Here is a 10,086-nt window from a genome sequence, read left to right on the forward strand (position 1 = left end):
GTTGTATGTGTGATGTGTGTATTGTGTGATTGTTGCTTGTTGTTTTGTGTTTTGTTTTAACATCCTGCCGACTGGTCGACCCTTCTGACTTATACGTATCCATTCGTGAACCACCACTTGGTTTAGATGACACCCCTCGTAATATCTTTCCTATCTCTGTATGTTTTGCTGACTATTAGAGAGAGTTAACCCCGAGGTGCGCTTCTAGAGTGGGCACCCCAGTTTTTACTAGTGTTCTTGCCACTCGTTTTAGGGTCTTGGTGTGACCCCCTGGATAGTTCACTGGACGCGTCCTCGACCCTGGTTTCATTGTTTCCGATGTATGTCATTGGTGTGATGGGGGTCCACTGAGTTAGGACGTCAACGGTCTGCACAGGGGGACGAATTCGGTACGCCACAGGTCCGGGCGAGACTTCAAACGATCTTACTAGGTTCTTTCTCCTAATCCTCTTACAGTATACCACTCTTCACTTTTGGGACGTTTTATCTTGAAAACCATTTTTGGAGTGATCTCACACACAACCCTCCCTTTCTTACGACTCAAACGCGTAGGTTTACTTGGTGGTATGCATGACACTGTTGTACGCCTCCCACCTTTGGTAGTACGGAAACCCCGACAAAAAGTCCGTTCCCTGGTCCTGGTGACTAGGGCAATTCTCCTTCTCTTCACTTACCGCGGTACATAGCACTCTAAAACTCGACTGTTGGAGGGAAGGTAGTCGTGCCCGTTAACTTTTACTTTGCACGACCCAGGAAAGCGGGTACTGTTTAGTTAGGGTTTGTGTGGCGGGCCGTTGCTTCCCTACCCGAAACGCCATTCTTCGCTAAGTTCCAGACCCTCACCGGATCGGTCCAGGAGGTCTAGGAGTTGGGGTATCTTTCTAGAAACCTCGCCAACTTTCATGGGCACCAGAACGGGGTCGTGTCGGGGGGGTTTTGTAGTGACGAGATCTCCTCTAGGACGTCCTTCCTTAACCGGTTTTACGGTCGTTGTACACACTTTTGGAACACTTCTGAATGTCTTTGTAAACTGAGACAGTACACGGTTGTTTCCCATATGTCCTGACGAGCTTTTATCTTATAACACTATTTCAAGAAAATAACAAGACCATTACGTAATTTGTTGGTTTTTACAGGTATGTAAGGACCTAAGTAATGTTTAGTGGACTTTATAACGTTCGGAAAATAATAAAAGTGTATCAACGGTACCGTATGTCGTTCTTCTTGGAGTTTTTAGCGTAGAGTTTTTAATCTATAAGGTTCTGGCTTCCATTTTTTTTTCTAAATATTTGTCCGTTTTTGTTAGGTTGAAACGTTTACAGGTAATTACGGTGGTCATACACCCAAAACCCTTTAGGGAAAACGTGCCTGAATGACCGTAGTTACGCCGACACCGTACCTCCGTTAGTCGGACACGGTAACGACTCCACAATACTACGGGGTGTGCCTACGAAGTATCGCCCGGAACGATGCGAGAGTACATGCGTACAACCCAGAAAAGCCCCACAGAGAAAGTCAAGAGAAGTGTTATGGGGCTGGTTAAAAGTAGATACCCCAAGTCCAGTCCCCCTTTAAACGTCCGAGTTACGTCCTGGTCATTACGGGTACAGTCATTGTGGTCAATGACGCACCAAAAACCGTTGACGACCCGGTCCACGGTTCTAGGTACGGACCTTTTTACTTAAGGGGCAGGGTAGAGGTAGTCTCGAAAAGGAGTCGTCGCTTCGACATCACGATCGATTTAGAGAACCTATGTCGTCTACGTAAATGAGAACCCGATACTACTTTTGTTTCACCGGGTTGGTGGTCGGTCGGACTGTACCCGAGGGTTTCGTACGGCGACCTGACCGACCCGTTGAAGTGTGACGCTAAAGGTTCGGTTTGAACCAAAAACGAGGAGGGCGAAAGAGGTTGGGAGACCTCTTTTGACCGCGGTTTTATATTTTTTACTGTAAGTAGTTGAAAGCGCATCCTGAATTCTGTTGTTACGTTGCAGGTCACGGAAGAAAAGGGAATCGGTTTGTTGTTCTTGTTGCGGAGAATGTATATACTCAGGTTCACCCTGTTTTATCTCTCTCTATTTTTCTTCTTTATGCCGTAACATTGGTGTATAAGTTCTGAAAAACTATGGACCTGTTGTTGACTGTTCTTGAGGGGGTTGACTTTGTCACCAATTCCGACCGGGTCCCAGGTAGAGTTTTTTAAGTTGTTTGTTGTTTTGTTGTCTTAAAACTTTTTTTAAACTTGTTCGTCAGGTACACTTGTCGAACGGAGAAACCTCTTTTAAAGAGAAAACACTAGCAATGGAGGCACCTACCTCCCACACGTTTACTGCAGAGCCCTGTTCGTCAGTTAGTCGTCAGAAGGGGTATGAACACTAAATCCAAAATGAACTTGTTCCGACTCACAAAAAGGTTCCGAGTCCTTTGGGAACGTCCAACAAAGCTCAATTAATCTGCTAAGTTCCACTTAAGCAACTTGGGGATGATCATATAGAAAAAGTACTATTAAGATTATAATCTCTATCCTATAAACTTTCAAAAGAATTCGCATTACCGCAGTTAGTCGTTATAATTTTATTATTTTCGCGAACCGTATAAAGTCAACTAACATCACTTAGGTCTTACATATGTAAAAAAAAAAAAAATTTAGACGGTAATGGTCTTTTATATTCTTGAAATAGTTTATAAGGATTAAAAGTGACTCTGGTCAGGACAATTGTTTAATAACTCTACTTGAAATACAATAACTGGTTAGAATAAAATGGTGGTATTTAACTTTATTTCAGAAATTTTTTAGTCTGTTACACTAAAAGACCTAAAAAAAAAGGGAGTAAAACGGGGAAGTATTTAACTCCATATGATCCTACTTTTAACGTTCCGGGAGAGAGGAAAATTTCACCCTCTTGAACGGTGTTCAACCCACGATGATTATTGAAAAAACGGCGTGACATAACCCCCCTACCCTCCTACCTACTTTCCACTAAATAAATTGATTTAGCCTAACTTTACTAACCGACCTTAAACTTTATACGACGTGTTTATAGTCTGAAAAAAAAATATTTATTTTACTTCAGTCCCTTGATTGCTTCGGGAGTGGGGTTGCTGTTTAAGTTCACCCAACGGAGACAAGAAGACTACTTCTTTTGTCTCGTCAGTTTGACACAAAAACGAAATTAGAGACAACTGGTTTATACACCTCTAATCCAAACTTATCTATATAGTTAATCCCTTCCTCACAAAATAGTTGGTCCTATGTGTTAAGGGATGTCAGTACAAACAGGACATCACAGATTTTTTCTCTAGTACGACAGGGGTGTTTTAGCAAACCAGGATAGGTTCACTGTTGATTCGGCTGGGTTTACTCGCAACCCCAAGTCCCCTTTAGTATGTTTCAGTAAAGACTTACGATAATACACCAGGCTCTTAATTTATATAAAAAACTAATTTGCTATGTGACATATTTTAACCAATTCGGGAAAATAGGTTTCGCTGAAGATGTATGAGTTATGACACCTTGTTAGAGGTGTCCCCGTTAAAACCCCACTGTCACCAGGGAAACGGGTCCCTGTGTGTGTGATGTACGCTGAACGGGTCACCCCATGGGACCCCTTGGAGGGTACCTTAAGCTTGTGGTTGGGTTGATCAGTGCGCGGTGGTGCGGAGGGTTTCTATTCTACTATAACAAGCCGGTACGTAGACATGTTTTTGTTATCATTAGCGGGAAACTGAGGCTTTTTTCTTATAGTGCACACTTCCCCGTTCTGGTGGTTTGATTTGGAATAGTTTGTGTTAGTTTTGATACCCAACGTGAAAAAACTTTTGTGTGTGTGTGTGTGTGGTAGTGTGTGGGTCGCAGTGGTTTGTGTGTTACAGGTGTCTTTTATACTGATAACGAGTTCAAACAGGTGCCATTAATACAGTTAACAAGTGGAGGACAGAGGGGGCTCTTAAAGAAGAAGTTACAGGTCTGTGAGAGCCAGAAATCTTGTTTGTTTGTAGGTGACCAAATACTTATTTTCCACCATAATTTGCAAATAATTTCTTTAAAAATCAGACAATGTGATTTTCCGGATTTTTTTTCCCCCTCATTTTGTCTCTCATAGTTGAGGTATACCTAGGATTACAGGCCTCTCTCATCTTTTTAAGTGGGAGAACTTGCACAATTGGTGGCTGACTAAATACTTTTTTGCCCCACTGTATATGCTGGATTTTTCTCACATGACCTTCATCATTGGCTGTAGTTTTATGGTAAAGCATTAAAAGACAGATATACTTGATAGTTATCGTGAGATGTTCAGTATTTTCTTTCAGTCCGTTGCTTGTGCCCTTGTGATGGTAAACAGAGAAGCAGCCAGCATGGCCACAACCCTAAATCCCTCCTCCCTATCCTTTAAGCAGCGAGTTGACCATCTGTTCCCTATAACTCGCTGCTCAAAACACACACATACATACAGACACACACATATATTAATCACAGTCAGTTAATACCTGCCATTGGCTCTGCGCGTATGGCTTCAGCTTAATTCAGTCAGTCAGTCTGGATGCATTGTTTGAGGTTAAAAGAGGTGATGAGTGTGTTTTTGTCTCACATGGGTGTGTGTCTATGTGTGAAAAGAGGAGAGGTCCTGTGCATGTGTTTGTGCGCATCATGGTAAAGTTGCTGAGGCGACACATGGCATGAGAGGTTGGATAAGGGGCGACAGGAAATGACCAGGGGTGCAGGAGCCCTTTGTACTCCACCAACTACGCTAGTCCCTGATCCATTTCCTGTTTTCACCTTTTCTTCTGCTGTGGTCCTGCAGCTCATCCAGTTTGGTAGCAGAAGAGGATAACTATTATTTTTCTTCTTAACGCATTCTGATATTCACAATATGTTTGTATAATAATGATGCCTGTAAAGTAAAAAGGGTTGTTAAAGCTATGGATAATTCAATACGACATATTTATAGAAAGTAGAGGTTGCAATGGGCTTCACTCTTTAACAGACTGTTTGGTAGATTCAGCTCATCCAGCTGTGATGTGTTGAGTCCATCACATTGAGCATTGATCTTCTAGTCAAATTCAGAAAGTAAATCACTCAAAGGGATGCCTGTGTTTCATTATTATAAAGAGATGTAGATAAAGGAAACAAAAACTAAGACGACTTCTTAAAGGCCTGGTGAAAGTAAAATTGCCTAATATTTTCTGGTTCCCAACTTCCCTCTTCTCAAATTGTCTTTGTACATGATGGTCACCGAGATATTTTTTGGACTGTTAAGCAGAAGATTTGAAGACACAACCTCAGCTGTGTATAAACAAAACAGGCGTTTTCACGATGTTCTGACATTTTATAGATGAAAATATAAAATGATTTCCCAGTTATCGACGTATGCAGCATCAGCAATTTAATTATTCTTTAAATAATCCGTTTGGAACAGAGGCTCAGAACAAAACAACTTTTAAAAAGAGGGAGGGATTCTTAAGACACACATTTAGCTCTTTACAGTATAGACCAGGAGGAAATGCCTCCAAAACAACGTCTTTCTTTGTTAGTGGAAACTTAAGTAACATAGTGTGTTGCCATTACCTACCTAGTAGCTACCTTCATGAAAAGGACAGCCAATAGCCACAAGTTAATGCCCATTCTTTGACAATCAGGAGTTGGCGTAGAATTTGAAGAGGCGAGTTGATAGAACCCCTTTCTGTCAACTTGTCGTTCAACATAAAGACAAATGACAGCGTGACACACAACAACTCCTGGAATTCATTGAACATTTCATACTGATGACACACACTACTGCAATGCCATCAGGGTTAGAGATGATGAATACATCAGCTATAGCAACGCAGGCTTCATCTGTGGTTGACAGACTCGTTTTGGTTTGAATGAACACCAGCCCCTTTTTATAGATCTGCCTCATCAGGGCATCAAATGTGACACAAATCATTATTCCCTCAAAGCAACATTGAGCTTCATTCAATGATAGCCTTACAGAGCCTGCTTAATGTTCCACATAGTCAACGGCCCACCTGCAGTCCTCCACTGTGGCTTTTTGGGTTAAAGGCTTATTTTTGGGCGTTCTTAGACGCTGTGCATATGGCCCTAACCTCCACTTTGATTATATCCAATGCTGAATATAACAGTTATAATTGTTTAAGAGATAATGATGACAAGTAAAAGTATTTGTGCCTAACCTCTATCTACTGTATGGTTGCGGGTATTGTATGAACATTCCTATTGATTTGAGAATTCAAAAACAACTTTATTTTAATATTTTAGAAGTAGTTCGCTACATGCATAATACAGAACTGTCTAAATGCAGATGAAAGCGTAGAAATTGCAGAGCAGCAGAGTTTTTTTCTGTCACTTTTCTCTCTCTCTCTGTGGCCTCTCCTCACCCCGTGATGCCCCTCCACTGTGTATTATAGAGAGTACTAGTGAATTGCGTGATTGTGTCTTCAGTAAAGAGTGTGGCAGCTGCTGTTCTCTGCGTTGGCAAAGGCTTAAGTGTGTGCTTGGGTGTGTGTTTTTGTGTTAATGGTAATCCTGTAGATCCCGTTGACTTATGCTTTATCCTTTATGAGTATGCATGTCGGGGCTCCTGCTAAAGAAAAATGTGGCCCTTTACATTACATAATAGCACATCGACTCTGTCATAATCTGACATGTTTCGTAATCTGGCAGACTGCAGAAGGTTTGATTCAACAGTTGGTAGAAGTCTGTTTTTGTTGCAGTGTCGGATAAGTCCTGCTATGCTGGATGTGTTTATTTTGTTGGATCTATTTGTGTGGAATCTGGATGCAGTGTTATTTTAGAAACAAGTGATATTTCTCCCATACTTAAATCCTCAGGGTATTAATCAATCTTTTGTCTTCTGCTTTACAGTGGTAATGTCTTGACTCGGTGGTCTCTCCAGCCCAGTAAAGGACGAGCCTGTGCAGAGTTGCTGCTAATGGGAACTCCTGCTCCACCATGAGTGCTCGTGATGGCGTCGGGGGCATGGGCACCCTGGGCCGGCGGCCGCGCTTCGAGAACTCAGAGTTCACCGTGCGCATCTACCCTGGCTCCCTGGCCGAGGGCACCATCTACTGCCCGATCAGCGCCCGCAAGACCACCACAGCAGCTGAGGCCATCGAACGAGTCATTGAGCGCCTGCAGCTGGACCGCACCAGGTGTTATGTTCTGGCTGAAGTGAAGGAATTTGGCGGGGAAGAATGGATTCTCAACCCCAGCGACTGCCCCGTGCAGCGGATGATGCTCTGGCCCCGAGTGGCACTAGAGCACCGGCCACTGTCTGGCGGAGAAGATTACCGCTTTCTTCTCAGGCAGAAGAACCTGGATGGCTCGATTCACTATGGGGGCAGCCTCCAGATGTGGCTGCAGGTCACAGAGGAGCGCCGGCGCATGGTGGAACGTGGCCTGCTGCCACAGCCCGAGGCTCAGGGGGACCACGCAGATCTTTGCTGCCTGCCGGAGCTCAACGAGCGCTCGCTGCTGGACAACCTGCGCTCGCGCTTCCGCCAGGAAAAGATCTACACGCATGTCGGAAGCATTCTTATCGTCATTAACCCCTTCAAGTTCCTGCCCATCTACAACCCCAAGTATGTAAAGATGTATGACAACCACACGCTGGGAGATTTGGAGCCACATATTTACGCGGTGGCGGACGTGGCGTACCACGCCATGCTGCAGAAGGAGAGAAACCAGTGCATTGTTATATCTGGGGAGAGTGGATCTGGGAAGACGCAAAGCACAAACTTTCTCATCCATCATCTGACCGCTCTCAGCCAGAAGGGTTTTGCCAGTGGAGTGGAGCAGATCATCCTGGGGGCCGGGCCAGTACTAGAGGTAAGTGAAACATGAGCAATCTGGGATTCAATACAAACCTATATGTTGTTTGCTAATATGCTCTGCTGTCAACAAAGCTGGGAGACTTGGCCTCGAGTCCAACCCAAGTTAAACAAATAATGACTTGAGACCTGAGTTATGTGAGACTTCTTGACTGATTGACTCCATAAAAATTAGACCTTACTTAAAAGGAAAAACATTTGTGTCAAGTCTTAGTTTTTCCTCAACTTAACCAAGTGTTAAAGGGACAGAGTATCAACTCCTGTGCGGATTGTAAAGCCCTTTGAGAGAATTTTTTTTAATTTGTGATCTTGGTATAAATTAAATTGACTTGACTTGGGACTGGATTTTGAGTGATCATGTCAGCAGATTAGTTGCCACACCTTATTAAGAAGCTTTCATTACCTAACCCTTGTGTGGTGTTCATATAATGATAATCCTTATTTATTATAGCGCTTTATCAATGACTCTCAAAGCGCTTTACAAATACACATTACACATACAGATCATACATACAGTGGGGCAAAAAAGTATTTAGTCAGCCACCAATTGTGCAAGTTCTCCCACTTAAAAAGATGAGAGAGGCCTGTATTTTTCATCCTAGGTATACCTCAACTATGAGAGACAAAATGAAGAAAAAAGCAAATTCCAGAATCACATTCTTGCTGATTTTTAAAAAGGATATAGTTGAGGTATACCTAGGATGAAAAATACAGGCCTCTCTCATCTTTTTAAGTGGGAGAACTTGCACAATTGGTGGCTGACTAAATACTTTTTTGCCCCACTGTATGTATGATCTGTATGTGTAATGTGTATTTGTAAAGCGCTTTGAGAGTCATTGATAAAGCGCTATAATAAATAAGGATTATCATTATATGAACACCACACAAGGGTTAGGTAATGAAAGCTTCTTAATAAGGTGTGGCAACTAATCTGCTGACATGATCACTCAAAATCCAGTCCCAAGTCAAGTCAATTTAATTTATACCAAGATCACAAATTAAAAAAAATTCTCTCAAAGGGCTTTACAATCCGCACAGGAGTTGATACTCTGTCCCTTTAACACTTGGTTAAGTTGAGGAAAAACTAAGACTTGACACAAATGTTTTTCCTTTTAAGTAAGGTCTAATTTTTATGGAGTCAATCAGTCAAGAAGTCTCACATAACTCAGGTCTCAAGTCATTATTTGTTTAACTTGGGTTGGACTCGAGGCCAAGTCTCCCAGCTTTGTTGACAGCAGAGCATATTAGCAAACAACATATAGGTTTGTATTGAATCCCAGATTGCTCATGTTTCACTTACCTCTAGTACTGGCCCGGCCCCCAGGATGATCTGCTCCACTCCACTGGCAAAACCCTTCTGGCTGAGAGCGGTCAGATGATGGATGAGAAAGTTTGTGCTTTGCGTCTTCCCAGATCCACTCTCCCCAGATATAACAATGCACTGGTTTCTCTCCTTCTGCAGCATGGCGTGGTACGCCACGTCCGCCACCGCGTAAATATGTGGCTCCAAATCTCCCAGCGTGTGGTTGTCATACATCTTTACATACTTGGGGTTGTAGATGGGCAGGAACTTGAAGGGGTTAATGACGATAAGAATGCTTCCGACATGCGTGTAGATCTTTTCCTGGCGGAAGCGCGAGCGCAGGTTGTCCAGCAGCGAGCGCTCGTTGAGAGCTCAACGAGCGCTCGCTGCTGGACAACCTGCGCTCGCGCTTCCGCCAGGAAAAGATCTACACGCATGTCGGAAGCATTCTTATCGTCATTAACCCCTTCAANCTTATGACCAAATACTTATTTTCCACCATAATTTGCAAATAAATTCTTTAAAAATCAGACGATGTGATTTTCTGGATTTCTTTTTCTCATTTTGTCTCTCATAGTTGAGGTATACCTAGGATGAAAAATACAGGCCTCTCATCTTTTTAAGTGGGAGAACTTGCACAATTGGTGGCTGACTAAATACTTTTTGCCCACTGTATATATACTTTTAAAATGATGCCTCTTATAAGGATCATTTATTGCAATTATTGATGCAAGCATGTTGACAGACTACTTCATCTTAAAGTATTGGCACCTGTAAGGGAAACTTCTGGTTCACAGAGAGTAATCAACATATATAGAAGATAGCCTAAACAGCTGGGAACACTGAGTGACTTGCGTCTGACACTTATGGCCTCGAAGATTTCACACCTTGGAGTCCACAAACACCGAGAAGGAAGTGTCCCAGTGTAACCACAACAATAAACCATCTGTG

The 10,086-nt window shown here is 42.8% G+C and overlaps 1 protein-coding gene across 1 annotated transcript in view; it reads left to right on the forward strand.

The window, feature by feature from the left end:
- myo9aa (myosin IXAa) overlaps window positions 1-10,086 on the forward strand; it is a 128,108-nt gene that overhangs the window by 22,553 nt on the left and 95,469 nt on the right. Inside the window, exon 2 of the mRNA XM_010794128.1 lies at window positions 6,868-7,830. Coding sequence (XP_010792430.1) covers window positions 6,955-7,830 — 876 coding nt within the window. The 5' untranslated portion in view covers window positions 6,868-6,954. The remainder of the gene's footprint in view (window positions 1-6,867; window positions 7,831-10,086) is intronic.

The sequence above is a fragment of the Notothenia coriiceps genome, unplaced genomic scaffold (assembly GCF_000735185.1).
Source record: "Notothenia coriiceps isolate Sejong01 unplaced genomic scaffold, NC01 NC01_scaffold00037244, whole genome shotgun sequence".
Classification (NCBI taxonomy): Eukaryota; Metazoa; Chordata; class Actinopteri; order Perciformes; family Nototheniidae; genus Notothenia; species Notothenia coriiceps.